Consider the following 21,147-nt stretch of genomic DNA (forward strand, 5'->3'; position numbering starts at 1 on the left):
GAACCGGGTGGAGGGGAGCTATGGGGGGAAAAAAGAGGAACAACTGTAATAATCTGAACAATAAAGATTTAATTAAAAAAAATTAAGTGTGTATGAAACGTTTAATTTCACAAAAAAGTTTTTTATATGTATTACTATAATTTTAAATTTATACTGAATAGGTCTAATAAATGCATGCATTCACCAGTTACCACAAGTAAACAAATGCACATAGCTGGGGCATGGCTTAATGTGTATCAGAATATCATTGGCCTGAACATGTTAAAACTGTTGCAGAAAGTCATATTACATGACAACAGAACCAGTTACCTCTCACTCATTGTACAACCTGTGATCAAGTGATAATCATTCACTGAACACTGTTTATGAGTGATGACTCTTGGATTTAAATATGTAGACATTAGTTGTAGCTATGTAATATTTATTTATGTCAGCAAAATTAACTACAGTGTTTTTTCCAACATATGGCCTATTCACTAAAATTTGTTAAAAATAACAGTGAATTAGCCCTGGCTGGTGATCTCAGTGGTTAGAGTGTCGGCCCATGCACCAAAGGGTTTTGGGTTCAATTCCCAGTGAAGGGCATGTGCCTGGGTTGCGGGTTCACTCCCTATCCCCTAGTTGGGGTGTGTGTGGGAGGCAACCAGGCGATGTGTCTCTCACATTAATGTTTCTCTCTATTCCTCTTTGTCCCTCTTTCCCTCCCTCCCTTCTACTCTCTCTGAAAAGCAATGGAAAAAATATCCTCTGGTGAGGATTAACAAAAACAAAGAAACAAACAAAAATATTGAATTAACAAAAAAAAATAGCCTGTTAATTTAATTATAAGTAAATTTTGGTTAAAGGCATTTTAAAATTAACAACGTGTTAATTTTCACATATAACATACAGACCAGAAATTTTGTCCATTAAATCTGAAGTCCATTATATTGAGGTCTGCAAAATGGAGGGTTTGCTGTATTTGATACAGGAATCACTGACTCTCAGAAATGCTTTCTTTCCTTGGCTGCTATCACACTTCTTTCCTTCCTAGTATGCTGGCTGCTGCTGATTAGTCTCCTTTACTGCCTATTCTCTTGTACCTGATCTTTAACTAGTTTAGTTCTTCTCTCCAAAATTCTGCTTTCTCCTTAGGTCATTTTATCCAGTTGTATGCTGAAACACCATGCTGACACCTTCTAATTTTATAATGATTCTTTTGAGGTCCAAATCTAAGAGTCCAAGAGACTACTTATCATTTCTACTTCAATGTCTCAGACACTTCAACATATCCTAAACTACACTAATGATTGTACTGAACCTCTCTCTAACTTTTTCTCCCTCTTGTGTTACCCAACTCAATGAGTGGCACTACTGTCCAACAGTTTTCATGACAACGACCTGAAAAGCATTCTTAGTGCTTTCCTCTCCCTTGCTGCTTTATACCAAATTCTACCTGCTCTCCTTCCAAAGTAAATGTTAATTCCATCCATTTCACTATCTCCATTGCCATCCAAGTTCAAGCACCTTCAATTCTTTTTTCTTTTTAAAATATATTTTTATTGATTTCAGAGAGGAAGGAAGAGGGAGAGAGAGATAGAAACATCAATGATGAAAGAGAATCATCGGTCGGCTGCCTCCTGCATGTCCCCTACTGGGGATCAAGCCCGCATGTGCCTTTGACCAGAATCAAACCTGAGACCCTTCAGTTCACAGGCTGACGCTCTATCCACTGAGCCAAACCAGCTACGGCCACCTTCAATTCTTGCTTGTACTGCTACACTCCTTTTTCTTTCTCCAGATACAACCAGTGATCACGGTACTCCCTGCCTACCTCTTCAGCCTCATTTATGCATCTTTTCTCCCTGGCTCACTATAATTTCATTACTGGCCTTTTCATTCAGAAAATTTGTCATTCCCTCTAATGTCTTTACATCTTCTCTTCCCTATGATTATCATGCAAACCCCACTCTTTCCTTATCCCTTCTAACTAATTCATATTCATCATTTCAGGTTGCAGCTTAAATAAATTCCAACTCCCTTCCTTCCTTGATTTCCCAAACTGTTAAAATTGCCTGATATACACTCACAATAATTCCAATTTTTTGTCTTAGCATTTTTAAAATATATTTTTATTGATTTCAGAGGAAGGAAGAGGGAGAGAGAAAGATAGAAACAAATGATGAGAGAATCATTGATCGGCTGCCTCCTGCACGTCCCCCACTGGGGATCAAGCTGCAACCTGGGCATGTGCCCTGACCGGGAATTGAACCATGACCTTCTGGTTCATAGGTTGACACTGAGCCACGCTGGCTGGGCTGTCTTTGCATTTATGACAGTTATAATTATATAATTGCATGTGTTTCCCCAATTAGATTTTAAGGTTCAAGGGATAGGACTATATCTGTCTTATTCTTCAATATAGTCCCCAATTTGTAGCTTAGTGCCTGGCACATAGTAAATGAGTAGTGCTCAATAAAAATTACATTACATCTTATACTCCTACTACCTCAAAATGCTTGCTCTTTTCTAGATGTTCAATATGCTATTTGCCTCTCTAATTTTGCATTAATAATCTTCTTAGCCTAGTGTAATCTTTCTCCCAACCCCACTCATCCACTAAGGTCCAACTTGAATACTGCTTTCTCCATGAAGGATTCCTGAGTTCTACCTAGATTTAGTCAGCCCTTCTTTAATACTTCTATAATATATTACTTTGTTTCTTTGTAAGATGTATTACATCCTATCATATTTAAAACATGATTTACAGTATGTCTATTCTCATGCCTGTCTCTTCTAGTAAATGAGAACTTCCTGAGAATAAAAGAGTATAACTTATTTATCTTTGTGTTTCCCATGGCATCCATTATGTCTAGTATATATAGATGCTCAGTTCATGTTTGGGGTATAGAGAAGAGGATATTCTGTATACTCTATTCACTGAAATCTAATTATTCTATATCTTCCTGGGAGAGTTCTCTTACTCAACCAGGTAAGACTATGTATACTCTTTTATACCAGGGTCATTGAGTTCAGAGCTTTTAATGGGAGAAGAGCTTAAAAGTTCTGGCCCTTTGTAGTTGAGTTATACATTGTTTGGGGTTCTGTTTATTCACCAACCTCATGATAATCTATCATCTTTATTTGAGTCTTCATGTTCTCTGAAGCTAACAGGCATATGTTGCAATTTGATTTTCATTTCAGCAGTAAGGAACGTTATATCTGTAACCTCTTTTCTACCTGTTTTTGGTATTTCTTCTTTCTTTGCCTCTCTTTAAAATGCATATTTGGTTTTTGATTTTCTATTCATTTCATAAAAATAAACACATATTTCCATAATTTTATTCACCTAGACCACTATTATTAATACCTTGTTGTGTATTATTCCAAATACTCTTCTTCTGTTCATTAATTAATTTCACAAATATTTATTGATCTCTAAGAAAGTGCCAGGCACTATTCTAGATATGAGAAGTATAGCAGGGAACTGTATAGACAAAGTTCTTGTTCTTTATTCTCATGAAATAGGAGCAGATAGACAATAAATAAACAAGTTCAGGTTAAGTAGTGACAAGTGCCTAAAAAAAGGAAAACAAGAAAGGGATATAGAGTAGTTAGGGAAAGTTTTTTGGATAAGGTAACATTTGATATTCTATGCCTATTCACATATCTATTGATTATTCAAATGTATTTTGTTACAAACTTTTCTCAGTAAATAATGAACATCTTTTCATGTCAATAAATAGACTTCTTTGCCCTAGTCCAGTGGTCGGCAAACTCATTAGTCAACAGAGCCAAATATCAACAGTACAACGATTGAAATTTCTTTTGAGAGCTAAATTTTTAAAACTTAAACTATATAGGTAGGTACATTGTTATTAACTTAATTAGGATACTCCTAAGGCTTAGGAAGAGCCACACTCAAGGGGCCAAAGAGCTGCATGTGGTTCGCGAGCCGCAGTTTGCCAACCACTGCCCTAGTCGGTTTGGCTTAGTGGACAGAGCATCAGCCTGCTAACTGAAAGGTCCCAGGTTCAGTTCTAGTCAAGGGCACATGCCTGGGTTGTGGGCTCGATCCCCAGTGGGGGACTTGCAGGAGGCAGCCGATCCATGATTCTCTCTCATCATGGATGTTTCTAGCTCTCTCTCCCTCTTCCTTCCTCTCTGAAATCAATAAAAATATATATATATTTAAAAATAAAATAAATGTCAAGGAGTAAAATTGCCGGGTCAAAGAGTATAAAGAATTTGAGGTATGTAATATATATTTCTAGATTATCTTCCAGAAAGATGGTGCCAGTTAATACTCACCAGCAATGTATGCATATGCCCAACCCTTCACCTGCTGGGTGTGATTTCTCTAGTGACTCTCAAATAATACTCTAGTAGGGAAAGATTATCTTTGGTGTGCTAATTGCTTTCGTTTCTCAATCCTGTCCTTTTCCCACCAGTCAATATTATAGGTGACCAGTTCCCTGATCTTGTCCACTATGGAACTGCATGTATACTTAACCCACTCTGTGTTCCAAAATTATCTTTTTAAAAAAAATATATATATATATATATATTTTTATAGATTTCAGAGAAGAAGGAAGAGGGAGAGAAAGATACAAACATCAATGATGAGAGAATCACTCACTGATTGGCTGCCTCCTGCATGACCCACACTGGGGATTGAGCCTGCAACCCAGGCGTATGCTCTCACTGGGAATTGAACCATGACCTCCTGGTTCATAGGTCAACGCTCAACTACTGAACCACGCTGGCCAGGCTCCAAAATTATCTTTTTTCTTTTCCTCACTCCCCAACATTAACCAAAATTCTTATTTCCTAAGTGTCTTGTTCTCAGCTTACTGACAAATGAATTTATACTAAAATATTTATTATTGATAACTTAATGTTTGGGAGTGATGTATTTTAAAAGAGGATTCATGTTAACCGAGAGATGTTAAATTGGTGGTATATAATACCAATGGTGGTATTTTAGGCGGTTAGAACTATTTTACCCAGCCCTAGCAGGTTTGTCTCAGTGGATAGAGCGTTGGCCTGCAGACTGAAGGGTCCTGGGTTAAATTCCAGTCAAGGTCACATGCCTGGTTTGTGGGCTCAATCCCCAGTTGGGGATGTGCAGGAGATAGCCAATCAGTGATTCTGTCTCATCATTGATGTTTCTATCTCTCTCCCTCTCCCTTCTTCTCTGAAATCAATAAAAATATATATTTTTTAAAAAGATATTTTACCCAGATTCTGTTGTCATCCCACATAGACTACTATCTGCTTTGTGTACAACATCAGCCCTGCTCTTTCCAGTGTTCCATACCAGTAAGCATCTGTGATAAGTGAGTTGACTGTCATCTATTCTCTGCATTTGCGTAACCTGTCAATTACCTTTTCCATTTGGGTTTTCTTCCCTCCATAGTTGTCATTATGATTTTTAAATTTAACTGTTATATTTAATTGCATAGGTAACACTTTCAACATTTACCAACGGGTATACAATAAAAAGATTCTTATCTATTCTTTTTCTCTACTTCCCCTTCCAAGAGGCAGCCAGCATTCCAATAATCTTGAGTATTCTTCTAGATGATATAGGATATATAAGTAAATATATTGCCATTGTGATTTATTCTCCATGAGGAGATAGCATTATGGAGTCTAGTTAGTTATGTTTGAGCCTTACAGACTTTTTGTGGACTTTACCCCAGTTTATGGAGCTTTAGGTACTGGAAATATGATCATACAGGCCTATTTCTATAATTGTGATAGGCGACCTCTTTTCTGAGAGAAGACAGATCTAGACTACCTTGAATTCCTTCTAAGTGCAGGGTTTTTCCCCCCTGTAGGAATCAAAGGTAAACAATGAGAATTCTTGTACTAAAAGCCCCAAGCCTGCAGAGAGCCTCCAGCCAACTACTAAGCAATTTGATCAGCCCATTGCTGCCTATGAGTATTATGATGCTGGCAATCACTGGTGCAAGGACTGCAACACCATCTGTGGGACCATGTTTGACTTCTTCACCCATATGCACAATAAGAAGCACGCACAGGTAGGTACTCTGTCCTCTGTTATTTCTACTCTCACCCATCTTCCCCTCAAACTTCTATACCCCCATCTGCATTACAAAGCTGGCAAATGAAACATTCTCATATGGGCAGGAGCCCCAATATGAAGAGCCAAGAGATACCAGCAAAGGAGACACCATCCCCAGAGCTCAGTCTAGGGGACCTGCCTGTAACTAAACACCATGACAAGTGTAAGTGAGGCTTCAGCCTCTTTTGATTCCTTGAGTACCTGATTATTTGTTTCATTTTATCCATTGCTGGTACTTGCTCTAACATTTGTTTACCTTTTCCACAGGTGATTTCCATTTAAACAGTTGGCAGAGCGGGTGGGGGTGGGTAGCTGGGGACGTCTGGTCCCCCCTGGTGTGTGGGGAGAAAGAAAAAGAAAAGCGGGTCATTGAGTTTTTAGTGCTGTTGTGTGAGCACCTCTGCCTCTTGCAAATAGACATTGGATCCCTACAACAGACCTTGGGCTTCAAAGACCCAGAATGAGGCCAAGCAAGATGCTGTAAAGCGCACTGACAAGATAACTGTTCCTGCAAAAGGTATGTTTCCTCCCTACCATTTTTGTGATTTCCTTATATTTAGCCAAGGAGGTATCCCTGAACTAAAGTGTTAGGAAGCAGCATAGGGTGAGACATAAATACTTTTGATAAAACTGTAAGAATGCCTTCTGCTTGTAAAGCAGTCTACTAAGTCATGAAGAAATACAGAACTGTGTAAGACAAGAATGTTCCCTATCCAAATGGCCAAAAATCTAACTGATATTAAACATGTAGACCACTTGAAAATATAATTTACTTTGTCACTGGATTATGCACTAAAATCTTATTTATTTGGAATCCAGATGAAAAAGAACAATAAGGTGCAATAATTTAACTGCCTTTTCAGCTAAGTTATATTTTTGAATAGTCATTGGTAAGGGAGTAAAATGAGAAATAGAAAGTTTCTTTATCTTTAAACTTTTCAATTTCATTCCTTCATAAGTAGTCAATGCTGCTACATCCTTTAGATCTGAAGGAGGTTGATGATTTCTGAGTAATTAATATCAATATGACAGATCCTCATACAGATGGTACTAGGCTAACTGTTTGGGAGTATAGTTTTTCAATCTCCTAAAATACTTAGTGCTGGTTGGAGTTTGAGAAGAATTGGCAATAGAAATGTGTCTGGCACAGGAAACTCCTGAATATACCAATTAATGTTCCCAAGAGGTAGAAGGCATAGATCCTGAGTTCAAGCTTTAAGTTGGAAAGACTGTGCCATTGAAATTCATCTAAATACTGCTACTTACTCAAAGTGGGTAAGGTCCTCTGTATATTAACATTTTACTGCAAAGGGGAAGTGGGATTTCCCTTGGTTGCTGTCATCCTGGGTGGAAATAACTTAGTTTCTTGACTTTCTTCCACTTCCTCCAGGCTCTGAGTTTCTGATTCCCATCACTGGATATTACTGCCAGCTCTGTGAGGAATTTTTGGGGGATTCAATTTCTGGAGAGCAACATGTGAAGGGTCACCAACACAATGAGAAATATAAGGTTGGTTTCTGTAGTTGCCTGTGGAGTTTCCCACTTTCTGCAGTAATTTGCCTTTGTCAAACAAGTTGAGAGCCAGAAAAAAAAAATCATTAACACTTCAAATTCCATATGATCACTAGGAAATTCTCAATTCTAATGAGAGATGCTGACCTGATAGAACCATCTATATCCTTGAGGAAGATGATGTCTAGGGATTAGCGGGGTCAAGATTTTCTCTCTTATAGTATTTAGACCAGTTGTTGAGCCTTTATCTTTTCTCTTCCTAGAAATATGTGGTTGAAAACCCATTATATGAGGAGCGGCGGAATCTGGACCACCAAGCTGGCTTGGCTGTGGTCCTAGAGACAGAACGCCGACGTCAGAGTGAGCTAAAGCGCAAACTTACTGAGAAACCAAAGGAAGAGAAAAAAGAAAAAAAAGCAAAGATCATGAAAGATGTAAAGGAAGATGACAAGGTCTTTGAGGAATTAGAGGACCAACTCTCTGAGGACAGTAACTCCCCTGGAAAGGCTGAAAACAAGAGGAAGGGTAGCATTAAACTACAATTAAAAGAAGAAGTAAAGAAAGAATCACCAGCATCTTCCTCTTTTGGAAAATTCAGCTGGAAGAAGCCAGAAAAAGAGGAGGAAAAAAGTTCAGTGGCCCAAAGTATGCCCAAGGAAGAGACCATGGAAAGCAGTAAGGACAAAGAGGATGGCAAAACTGAAGCTGGGAAGGCAAAGCCCATCAAAATCAAGCTATCTGGGAAAACTGTTGTTGCACATACTAGCCCTTGGATGCCTGTTGTGACAACTTCAACCCAGACTAAGATCCGACCCAACCTGCCTATTCCATCCACAGTGCTCCGTAAGTCAGGGTTAGCCACAGTCAGCAAGCCAGCTCCTCTTAACACCTTTCTATCCATCAAGTCCTCTGGAACCACTGCTAAACCTCTGCCAGTGGTTAAAGAATCTTCATCTGATCTCCTCTTGCCTCCTGATATCATCTCTAAAGCATTTGGAGGGGAAGAAGTGATTCTAAAAGGGTCTCCAGAGGAAAAAATGATGGTGGCTGAAAAGAATGAGCCATCCCATATACCTGAACAAATGCTTCCACCTCCTCCACCACCTCCTCCACCCCCACCCCCACCACCCCCAGTTATACCTCATCCAGCTGCAGCTGCTCCTTCTGCTCAAGCAAAGTCTGTTTTGGCTCCAGTAAAATCAAACCCAACTGTATCTCACACTCTCAGCCCTGGCTTGCTGGGTCCTAACATTTTGAATCCAGTGTTGCCGGCAGCCATCATGGCCTCAGCACAGCCAACTGCCATTCCTTCTGATGAGACAGCTCCTGGGGTGAGTGAGAGTGACCGGGACCAGACCCTATTCTCTGTGTTAGTGCGTCCACCACCTCCCCTCTCAAGTGTGTTCAGTGAACAAGCCAAAAAATTGGAAAAGCGAAATTCATGCTTAGCCACAGCCAATGCTAAGGACCTGTATGACATATTCTACAGTAGTGGTGGAAAGGGGGGCCCTGAGACTAAGCTGAGTGGTGGTCCATTGGCCAATGGGGAAAATAACAACTTTTCTAAAGCCGAAAGTTCAGACACCTTTTCCACTTCTACTTTGAACAGCAGTGCATCCCAAGAGGAGTTGCCTCGAGATAGAAGTTTGGTTTCTGCTCCTTCATTTGGAAACACTAAAAAACCCATTGCAAAAACTCCGGTGTCCCTAGGGAAATGGTCCGTTGTAGGCTCAAAAAGCAGAGGCAGCAGCTTTGGCTTCCTACAGCCTCTGACAAGGTTGTGTCAAAGCAAGCCTTATGAAACTATTACCCCAAAGACAGACACTTTGGCTTTGTGGACTTCTAGTTCCTTCCAGGGTGTCACTAATAGGGATATAGCTCCAGAGGGAAAAATTGAGGTTGACCTGGGAGAGCCAGGGCCACCAGGTGTAGAGCCAGCCCCTCAGCTGTCAGATAAACACTGTAAAACCATGGAATCTCAGAAATTGGTAGAAACCCATCTTATGAAATCTGGTAACATGGATGAGGAAAGCCAAGAGCTTCACCAATCTAAGCATTGTGGAGAAAGTCAGATAGAGGCAAACACTGAACTAAAAGAAAGGGGAGCAAAGCTCTCTGAGAGGATGGTAGAAAAGGGAATAGGCATCAGTGTTGGGCCCAATAATATAGAGGATTCTAATTTGAATCATAGGAACAGATACATGTGGGAGGGGAAAACAGAACAGCACAAATTGCAAATGACTGACAAAAAGATGGAACACTCCAAGAAATTGATGATAGGAAGTGAAACTCAAAGTAAAGTAGTGATTGAATTGAGTGCACAGACTCTCTCTTCCACAAAGGCAAAAATAGACTCATTTCCACCGAAAGCTAGGTCTTTACTCCAGAACCCACAAGACACAACTGTGAAAATTTCTACTCCAGAATTGCTTCTTCAGTCCCCAGCCAGATCAGATACATATATAACAGATTGTGCACAGGAGCAAGGAGTTTCAACTGGTAGTGAGTGCCTAGAAAATTCAACTCCAGAATCAGCTTCTAGAGCTTCAAGGTACAGAAGTCTCAAATTCAAGAGAGAAAGATCGAAAGATTTTCAGGGTAAATTGATTTGTGAACTGGCTGGTTGGGATGAAAACAAGAAGCCAGAGACCGGGGAGAGCCAGGAGAAACCAGAAGCAGACGCCCTGGAGCTACGAGATATTCACCCACAATTAACAGTGACAGTAGAGAGCAAGGCCTTAGAAGACTTAGAAGTTACAGACTTGAAAGTAGAAAAGCTTGCTGCCCTCGGGAACATGGGGGATTTGGGTGTTGATTTCTGCAATACTCAAGGAGACCCAGCACATAGATCCCCAACTGCCCTGTCTCAGAAATTGTATGGAGAAAATACTTTGTCAACTACAGGATGTAATGCCCCACTTCTCACTGACTTTGAACCAATCCCATCCTTTTCTGAGTTTCCATTAGATTCTCCCCAAAACCCGGTGCTTAACTTTGAAGCAGAGGGTGAACAAACCTCATCTAATCCCAGAAGTGGGAGGATCACTCCCAACATTTTGAAAACTGGACATCCTATAGAAAATGTTGACTTTGGCTTGGGGAGTCTAGAGGGGACACATCAGGCCCTTGACCTGTTAGCAGGAGGAATGATGCCTGAGGAAGTAGAAGGAACTTGTCAATTAGAGAAACAAGGTTCACTCTGTTTGGAATCAGAAACAATAAACCCCGCAGGCCTTGGGCCATCTCCTTGCCTTCCAGACCTTGTTGACTTTGTCGCACGGACATCTGGAGTTCAGAAAGAGAAGTTATGTTCTCATCTCTCTATGCCAGGTGACCCTTCTGAGTGTAGTTCCTTAGAGATGGGACCACTACAGCCAGAAATAGTGAATGCATCCATCACAGGGGTAGCAGTTCCTCAAGTAGATGAAGATAATGAAAACCCTTTGAATTTGGTAAAATCTTTGGCTTCTGAGTCCTCTACAAGGGAGCAGGTAGTTGGAGGCAATATTGTCACTCAGGAAATACTTGCACGAGAAGCTGCAGTTGATGCCATCCAGAACAACACAGAATCCAGTGTTCACAACTAGTAAATATCCAGAGCTACTTGTGGATGAATCTAATTGACTTCTAGAAATCCAGTGCCCAAATGATCCAGGACTATTTGGCTATCTCATCTGGAACCTACACCCTGATGTGCAGTCAGCATCTAAATGTTCATGGAAGAAAAAAATATTTACCTCCTTTCCTTCTTTCCCTTTCTCCTTAAGATATCAGACAAAGCAATCATAATTTCTATACATATCTGTAAAAAAGTATTTTCTGTTAAATTTTTTTGCCAATTTATTTTCTCCTACTTTGTCATTAAAATCAAATGTCTATCTGGCTTACCACATAGTGTGCTTTGATTATATTTTTGCCTTTGACTCTGCCATTTCTGAAATGTGGGGGAGGAGGAAGAACTGACTTCTCCAATTGCTGTGTTGTATCCCCACCCAATTTTCTGGGCAGCTTGATGGGTCTCTGGGAGAAACACAAGAAAGCCTACAGAAATGGAAAACTGATGAAGGAAAGATTGTTCCTCTATTAGGCTTCCATTTGGATGGGCCTGCCTTAAGTTTGTTTACTGTTTACTTCCTTGTGGCATGTCAACCCCCATACTCTCCTCATTCTGTTGCTTTTGCTTAAAATGGTCCTACTAACTCACAAACCTGTTTGGAAATGGCCTCAGTAAACATGGAAGAAAATCTAGCAGGCTCACTTTTGGAAGACGACAAATCGGTAAGGCTTATTCACAGCTCAGTGCCAGAAGCAGATATGCTTTTGGGGTCACTTTTATTTAGAAAATCGCCTTTGTTTATTGTATTGTGATGCAGTAATACTTTGTGTTAAATTGCGTAGCAGTCATTTCTGTTCTGAAGAGGTAGAAGATCTGAAACTTGTTCTGGGATTGGATTTACTCTCTGTTCCACAACCCATATGTATTCCTTTCTCTACCTCTCCCAAGTTATTTCCACCATAGTGTGATGTTTTGGGTTGTACATTTTGTTCAAAAGATTAAAGAATTTATGAGTTGGCTTGGACAAGTTTAACTTTATTTTTAATGTGTTAATTACTTGGAATAAATGTATTAATCTCATGTTTCTTTCTGGATTTTTGTTTTGAAACCACACACATTTGACATCCACAGGAAAACTAAAGCAATGAATCCCCACTGCTCTATTTTCTATACTCCCTCCCGTTGTTTTTTAGGGCTTTCTTTATGTCAGATTGTTAGATTATAGTCTGTGCTCCAGTGCTGCCTTGATGGGTAGTAAATAGTGGACAGTGATCTAGTTTTGGCATCTTCCTATTGTGAAACTTTTTATATAACCTTGTGTTGACTCTCCCTATGCTCCTCTGGGAACTGAGGTTCCCCAAGAACACTCATGTTCTTGCTGAGAGTGCTCTTGGGAATCAGGGAGCTTGGTCCTCAGGTATTCTAACATCTGTTGTCAGCAATCTATAAACTCTCAACAGAGGCTTCAGAGTCTTCTTCTCCCCCAACCTCCCCTACCGCAACTCTCAAAAATAATGCAAAGTTGCTAATCTTTTTTCTTAATTCTTTTTGTCCCTATTTCCTTGTGTACAGAGCTGTAGAATCCCTACTTTGAGTTTGGGGGACTATTTGCTTTTTCTAGAGCCTTGACTAATATTTATTTTGAAGTTGTCTTGGCCTCTCTTCATGTTGTGGAAAGGGCACAGATTTTAGGTTCTTTAATGTTCCTCAGCCATTTGCCTTGCTGTGATTTGGGACATGTTACTTCACCTCATGATGCCACAGGGAGCCCCCTCCCCCCTTCTTTAAGATGAAGATTATTATCTCCATCTCAGCACCAAATGTGTACACTGGTCAGGCCTCCTGAGTAGTTGTTTAGGGCTGCTTTTTTAGGCTGAAGCCTGAATTCAATGCACTTTTCTGGCCTGGAAACCAGACTGATTCAGAAGGCTAGCTATGAACACCTATTTTTAGAGAAAATAAAAGTTTAAAATGCCAATTGTTACTGATTTTCAGGACTGATCCCTTAGTAAGTTCCACCACCCTTTGGGGAAAGGTGGGTAAGTTTAGAGAAAGAGTGACGTGGGGTTAATCCTATCCAGAATATACTCCTAACCTCACTTCATCTCTGAGGGAGGCAGAATGTTTTTCCAGGTCAGGAGGGGACCACTTGGGAAGGGAAGGGAAGAGAAGCAAAATTTAGGAAGGGCAGAACTAATTCAAGTAGCTGGGGCTGGAGTACTTTGAGCAACTTCTCTTGTACTCTCTTGATAACTTAAAGCTTTATGCTAAAGGCATCTGCCATCCTCAAAGTTTTTCTAGAATAATCCTCCTTATCACAGCTGAAGCAACAGAATTCTTCATATCTGCCTTGAAACCAGCAGAGGGAGAGCTTTTAGGATTCTGTGGTCTGGGCAGGAAGTGGTGCTGGCTTCCTCTAGTCAGTGGGATCTGCTTTGAAGCCCATCCAGAGAAGCCATGTGAAAGAAAGGGCAGAACTCTAACCCAGTCACTAGCTCCTAGAGCAGTGGTTCTCAACCTGTGGGTCGCGACCCCTTTGGGGGTCGAACGACCCTTTCACAGGGGTCGCCTAAATACATCCTGCATATCAGATTACATTACAATTCATAACAGTAGCAAATTTAGTTATGAAGTAGCAACGAAAGTAATTTTATGGTTGGGGGTCACCACAACATGAGGAACTGTATTAAAGGGTCATGGCATTAGGAAGGTTGAGAACCACTGTCCTAGAGTTTCAGTACCATCATGGTATAGAATACATTTTTACCTTAGGAGACAAAGGCACAAACAGGGAGTGTCCCTAATCTTAACATGTGGCTTATGGAATATAACTTTTAAATTTCTGCAAGCATCAGAAGCAGTTTTTATTGGATCCTCTCAACTGTGAGAACAATTGAGCAGTTAGGTTTAAATTTGGTCAAACACTTAATTTTTACCTAAGTTGTATAAATAACTCCCTAAAAATTCCCCTTGGTTTTGTGAATGGAGACCTCTTGTTTTATAAGCCATCTTTCTCCTATTCACAGCTAGCTTCAGGGCACATAATACTCTTAATAACCTTTCTATTAAGTATTCCCACTCTACCTCATGCCACTCCATCTCTTTAAAAAAATCTAAAAAGTAAAAAAGTTAGCTAATGTTTTGGTAGTAAAGCATGACGGAACATATGCCCATTTACCAGACTACCAGGTTCAGGGACTGAGGAAGAATGGGGAGAGGTATGTGTGTATTTAGGGTTGGAGTGGGGGTTGGAGTTACAGTATACAGACATCCAATGGGGACATTAAGTATTTATATTTTAAAGGGTAGAGGTGAGTTCAGAGAGGAAATGGCATAAAAAGGAAGTGAGGTGAGGTTTTAAAAATACATCCCTAAAACTTGGTTCTCACTTCAATAAAACTTACCTACCAAGACCAGGATGAGAATCTAATGAGCAAGATTTTCATTTATTAACAATTTTTTGAGAAAATGGACGAATGAAAATTGTTTGGCGTTGTGAGCACATTTCTTCTGTGTGGAGTTTAATTTTGCAATAATGTTTACATAATTTTAAATAAAAAATATGCATACAGTAACAATATTCATTGATAAGCCAAGCTGTTGAACTTAAAATGAAAATCTTTTGCCCTTAAAAAAAAAAAAAAAAAATCACTGCCCTGGCCGGGTAGCTCAGTTGGTTGGAGCATTGTCCTGATTTTAGTCCCCAGTGAGGGCACATACAAGACTCAACCAATGGGTGCATAGATAGATAGAGCAACGAATTGATATTTCTCACTGCCTTTCTCTCTCTAAAATCAACCAATACATTAAAAAAAAAAATCACCATCCTGATTTGCCCTCAACCCTTAAACATTTTCAAAAGACCATGTACATTTTCATTGTAGCACTTAATGTGGTTGTAATTTGACATTTATGTGTTTCTTTGATTCATATTGCCTCCCTTCCCCTCAACTAGATTACAAACTCCCCAAAGTAGTCTGTCATTGCTTACTGTTTTTTACCATTGTATTTACAGTGCATAGTTGCCTGGCACAAAAGAGTGCGCAATAAAAGTTCATTTAAAAAGTCAGTGTGGGGCCCTGGCAGGTGTTACTCGGTGGTTAGAGCATTGTCCTGTGCACCGAAGGGTTGTGGGCCTGATTCCCTGTTGGGGCGCGTAACCAATCAATTTTTCTTTCCCATATATGTTCTCTTCCTCTCCCTTTCCCTTCCTTTCTCTAGAATCAATGAAAACAAACAAACAAAACAGTCCTCGGGTAGGATTTTAAAAAAATAGAAGCAATGTGGTAATAGTAACTATTTTTTATTAACTGATTGTTAATACTTAGCAATTTATAAGTGGGTAAAAGCTATACATTGATTGTATTTGTTGGATGCTTAGTACTGCACAAGCCAGCTGTCTGTCCTCTTGCTTCTGTCCTGGATCTTTGTATACAAAGCACTGTCTATTACAATGAGTGCATGTCAAGGCTGCCAGTGACCCCTTCATTTCAATAGCATTCTGGAATAGTGGTGCCAGGCCAGAAGGGGGACATACTGGCCCTGAAACTCCTAGAAGAAAAATTGAGGATGGGAAATGGGGGTAAACTGACCTTAGAGTTAGCAATAAAAGGCTTTGGGGACTCTGATTTTCAGATGACTCCCTTTCTCCTTCCAGCCAGATTTTATAGGCATGTTGAAGTTAGTTGGTCAAACTCCAAATCTCTCTGGTTTGGCTGAAGGAATAACTCAACCCTTTATGGCTCAACATCATCTTGTCACCTCATCAAAACTACATCAAGCTGCCAATTTTATTCTGTAAGGAAGCAGAAACATTAACCAAAAAAGGTTGCTTTTGGAAGAGGGATGCTTTCACTTTTTATTTTGTATCTTTTTTTTGTATCTTTTTTGTTTCAAACATTCTGACCATGAAATGCATTTATATAAAATAAAATATTCTATACACAAAACATGTATACACACATATAAAATATATAATATTTATGTCAGGAAGTGTTTTTTGGTGCTGTGGAATGATAGACCAGGTTTTTCTTTTTCCTTCTATATATTTTTATATATTAAAAAATTGTTTTATTTTTTTAAGTTGTGTGTCTCCCACTCAGTGCATTCCTGTCTTCACTCGTCTTGTCAGTTTTCCATCATTACAAATAGGTCTTGCTGCTTTTCCCTCAAGACTCCCTAGATTCCTCTAACTCCCATCAAGGCTGGACAAAACACACACTTTAAGAATCTCTATTCTTGATGAAAACCATTTTTTTCTTCTTCCTCTCTTCTGTTCCCTTTCTCTTGCCCTGACGTCTGTTGAGCTGGTTATGTATTTCCTTTCATGCTGTATAAGCACTTGGATTTATATTACATAAATCAAGATTCCTGTTTTCACAAAGCTTATTTTAATAAAGGTACTCTATATATCACAAAGTCTTCGTTGCATGCAAAAAGACAACTCATATCCAGATGTATTGATTGGAAGCTCTACTGGCTTTTCCTTCAACTTGTTGAGGATCAGGCAAGAAAGGAGTTTTGTAGAAAATAAGGGAAATGAGCATGCTTAATGGAAGTGAATGAGCAGGGTAAAAATGGAGTCAGAGTTAAATAATGGTAGAGGATGTAGAGAAAGAAAGCAAAGAGAAAAAAATCAACCATATTAAGGTATTATTTTTCTCTTATCTCTCTGCTACTTTTCCCATGCTAAAGTTCTGTCCAGTCCTCCTATAGCATACCTACATAAGGATAAATTATGATGACATTTACTGACCCTTCACCTACCTATCCTCCTTTCTTTTCAGGAGTAATTGCAGAAGCCTTCAGATTTCCAGAAGGAAGGACTGCAGAAGACATCTCTGCCCCAGTGATAGAAGCCACAGGTACCACAGAAATGATGAGTGTCCTTGGGGCCAATAGGCAGTCACCTCTAGAGTCTGACTTCCAGAAGGTGGGTATGGCTGCTGGGGCAGGAGTGGGTTGTGGAGGAGGTCCTGTCATTTTAGCTGCTAGTAAATGGTGAATTGGGTGAGCAAATATGTATGTACTAGAGGCCTAGTGCACGAAATTTGTGCACTCGGGAGGGGGCCCTCAGCCCAGCCTGCACCCTCTCGCAGTCTGGGAGCCCTCGGCGGATGTCCAATTGCCATGGAGGCGGGAGAGGCTCCCGCTACTGCCTGTGCACTTGCCAGCCATGAACCCGGCTCCTGTGTTGAATGTCTGCCTCCTGGTGGTCTGTGTGCATCATAGTGACCGGTCGTCCCCCTGTTTGGTCGATTTGCATATTGGCCTTTTATTATATAGCATGTCAGTAGAGGAGGAACAAGATGAAGAGAGGCATAGGAGAGAGATGTTTTAAACTTGCCACTCCTCATCTCAAATCATCCTCTAACTTCCAGCAATCATTTTGTGCCATAATACTTATGTTAAAGGTGTGGAGTTTAGATCGTCTCATGCCTCCTGGGCCTTGGATCCAAGTGTTCCCAACAAGGAGAACATCTCATATCTTGATTTCAGACTTCTTTACTGGTCCATACAAGAATCAAGGTAGAAAATTGGTATATCCTTAGAGGAGGAGTATGAGTAGACAAAAGGGGCTCAAGGAAAGGCATACAATCACAAAGGAGGTGTTTGAATAATCCTTGAACTTCAGACTTCAGCTGTTAACCAGTTTCCAATCAGTTTTACTATCTCTCCTACATACATTGAAACATTTGGTACACAGAAGCAAGGCAGCATCATTTCAAAATACCAAGGAAATACCTTACTCTCTCCATCTAAATTGCCAGTGGGTCCTTCTTTTGTGCTTTGGGACTGTAGGCTTAGGAACACAGTGAAGATGAGAACCAGAACCAAATAAAATTTAGCTGAGCTTTAAGTCCTTTATAAACTAGATTCATTTATGTCTGAGCTTCCCCTGCTCCAGATTTACCCTTAAAAATAGTAGCCTAGCTTTGTTCCCTATATATAATTCCAGGCACTTTCAGTGTCTTGTAAGTCTAATTTTTGCCCAAATAAGTATATGGTTTGGGTAACTCTTGGGAATACTCATAACATTACAAATATTTAAAAATGTACAAACAGCCCTAACCGGTTTGGCTCAGCGGATAGAGCGTCGGCCTGCGGACTCAAGGGTCCCAGGTTCGATTCCGGTCAAGGGCATGTACCTTGGTTGTGGGCACATCCCCAGTAGGGGGCGTGCAAGAGGCAGCTGATCGATGTTTCTCTCTCATCGATGTTTCTAACTCTATCCCTCTCCCCTCTTCTCTGTAAAAAATCAATAAAATATATTTTAAAAAATAAATAAATAAAAATGTACAAAGGCATCAATAGAATAAGAAGTAAAGGGTAAGAAGTATCTTGGGGCCTCTTGCTGCTGAACTCAATTAAGGGCTACTCATTCCTAAAGCATGACCCTGTAGATGAACAACGGAAAACAGCCTAGTGCCAGGCTGCCAACACTTTGTCACCACCACTTTATCTCCCGTGCTCCAGCCCAAGATAGGCTTCTCATCAGCTACCACATTCCTCGGGTCAGGGGCAATCAAGGGAATCGGTCACAGCTTTCATTCCTCACTATAACTCACCTACTAACCAGTCCCTGGTTTGCTGCTTAGACCTCCATTTTCCAGTTGTGTCTGAAGCCCCCCTTTAAGAGGTGCTGACCTGGGGGATGGGCAGGAGGAAAGGGAACATTTTTTAGAATAATGTTTTTCCCTTTGGGTTTCTTAAAAAAAAAAGAGAGAGATAGTTTTTATTGATTTCAGAGAGAGGAAGGGAGAGATAGGAACATCAATGATGAGAGAGAATCATCAATCAGTTGCCTCCTGCACACTCCCTACTGGGGATTGAGCCCACAACCCAGGCATGTGTCCTGACTGGGAATCGAACTGTGACCTCCTGGATCATATATCAATGCTCAACCACTAAACAACACTGGCTGGATAGTGATAACTTTTTAAAAATAAAATGTTATGTTAAAGTATAAGGTGCATATGAAAAAACACCCAATTTGGATGCCTTTTATTTCTTCTTCTTGTCTAATTGCAATGGCTAATACTTCCAGTACTATGTCGAACAGGAGTGGTGAGAGTGGGCATCCCTGTCTTGTTCCTGTTCTTAGGGGAAATGGTTTTAGTTTTTGCCCATTGAGTATGATGTTGGCTGACAGCTTCACTTTTTTGATAATGTCCTTTGATGCACAAAATATCTTAATTTATCTATTTTTTGTTTGTGGTTTTGGTGTAATATCTAAGAATCCATTACCAAATCCAAGGTCATGAAGAGTTACCCCTATGTTTTCTTCTATGAGTTTAATAGTTTTAGCTCTTTATTTAGGTTGTTGATTCATTCGTAGTTCATTTTTGTATATAGTATAGGGTCCAACTAAATTTTTTTGCATGTAGATATCCAGTTATTCTAGCACCATTTTTTGAAGAGACTGTCTTTCCTCATTGATTGGACTTGGCACCCTTGTTGGAAATCAGATGGCCATAGATATATGGGTTTATTTCTGGACTTTCAATTCCATTTCATTGGGTTATATATTTGTCCTTATGCTAGTACCACTATTTAGATTACTGTAGCTTTGTACTAAGTTTTGAAATTGAGAAGTATGAAATTGACTTCTTTTTGAAGATTGTTTTGCTATTTGAGCCCCCTTGAAATTTTATGTGAATTTAAAGATTGGCTTTTCTATTTCTGCAAAAAAGGGCAGAATTTGGATAGGGATTGCATTGACTCTTTAGATCATATTGGATAGTAGTGCCATTCTAACAATATTAAGTCTTCCAATCTATGAGCATGGTATGCTTTTCCATTTACTTAGGTCGTCTTTAATATCTTTCAGCAGTACAGTTGACCTTTGAATATGTGGGAATTAGGGGTGCCAACCACCCACACAGTAAAAAATCTGCATGTAACTTAAGTCAGCCCTCCTCATATGCATATTCCCAACCTCTGATTGAAAATATAGTTGACCCTTGAATGTGGGTTTGAATTGCCCAGGTCCACTTACATGTGGATTTTTTAGTGGATCAACTGTATTTTGTAGTTTTTCTGTATGTTTATTTTTATTCCTGTATATTTTTATTTTTTAAATATATTGTTTTGATTTCAGAGAGAGAGAGAGAAACATCAATGATGAGAGAGAATCATAGATCAGCTGCTTCTCACACGTCCCACACTGGGGATCGAGCTCGGCGTGCCCTGACTTCCCAGGAATTGAACCCTGACTTCCTGGTTCATAAGTCAATGCTCAACCATTGAGCCACACTGCCAGGCGCTTTTCTTGTATATTTTTATTTTTATTCCTATATATTTTAGGTTAAATTTATTCCTATATTTTATTATTTTATATGCTGTTATAAATTGAAGTATTTCTTAATTTCCTTTCAGATTATTCATTGCAATTATATAGAAACATAACTGACTTTTAAGTGTTGATCTTATAACCCTGCAACTTTGCTGAAAGTGTTAATTTGTTCTGGTGTCATTGTTTTCATTCTTTGGGAATTTTTTATATTCATAGGGTCATGTCATCTGGGTATCGGTAGTTTTACTTCTTTTCCTCATTGGATACCTTTTATTTCTTTTTCTTACCTAATTTCTTTAGTTAGAACATCCAGTACAATACTGAAAAGCAGTGGTAAAAGTGGCATCCTTAGTCTTGTCCCTAATCTTAGGGGTAAAACTTTTAGTCTTTACCCTTATGATGTTAGACGTAGGTTTTTCATAAATGCCCTTTATCATATTGAAGGAGTTTCCATATTTTTCTATATTTTAAAAGTTATTTCCTTAATGGTTACCATGAGGATTACAATTAACACAATAAGTTTATAACAATCCAGTTTGAATTGATACCTATTTAGCTTTGAAAGTATACAAAAAATCTCCTATATAGCTCTGTTTCCCTCCTTAGGTTGTTTTTATAACAAATTACATCTTTATATATTGTGTGCCAGTTAACATAGAATTATAATTATTGTTTAAGCATTTGTCTTTTGAATCATAGGAAACAAAAAGAGGA

General features: G+C 39.5%; 1 protein-coding gene across 1 annotated transcript in view; it reads left to right on the plus strand.

Annotated features, from left to right (window-relative positions):
• ZNF318 (zinc finger protein 318) overlaps positions 1-12,218 on the plus strand; it is a 31,172-nt gene extending 18,954 nt beyond the window's left edge. Inside the window, exons 7-10 of the mRNA XM_005861025.2 lie at positions 5,823-6,026; positions 6,488-6,587; positions 7,461-7,579; positions 7,846-12,218. Coding sequence (XP_005861087.1) covers positions 5,823-6,026; positions 6,488-6,587; positions 7,461-7,579; positions 7,846-11,169 — 3,747 coding nt within the window. The 3' untranslated portion in view covers positions 11,170-12,218. The remainder of the gene's footprint in view (positions 1-5,822; positions 6,027-6,487; positions 6,588-7,460; positions 7,580-7,845) is intronic.
• Positions 12,219-21,147: the final 8,929 nt, after the last annotated feature.

This window comes from Myotis brandtii, unplaced genomic scaffold, assembly GCF_000412655.1.
Source record: "Myotis brandtii unplaced genomic scaffold, ASM41265v1 scaffold143, whole genome shotgun sequence".
In the NCBI taxonomy this organism is placed as follows: Eukaryota; Metazoa; Chordata; class Mammalia; order Chiroptera; family Vespertilionidae; genus Myotis; species Myotis brandtii.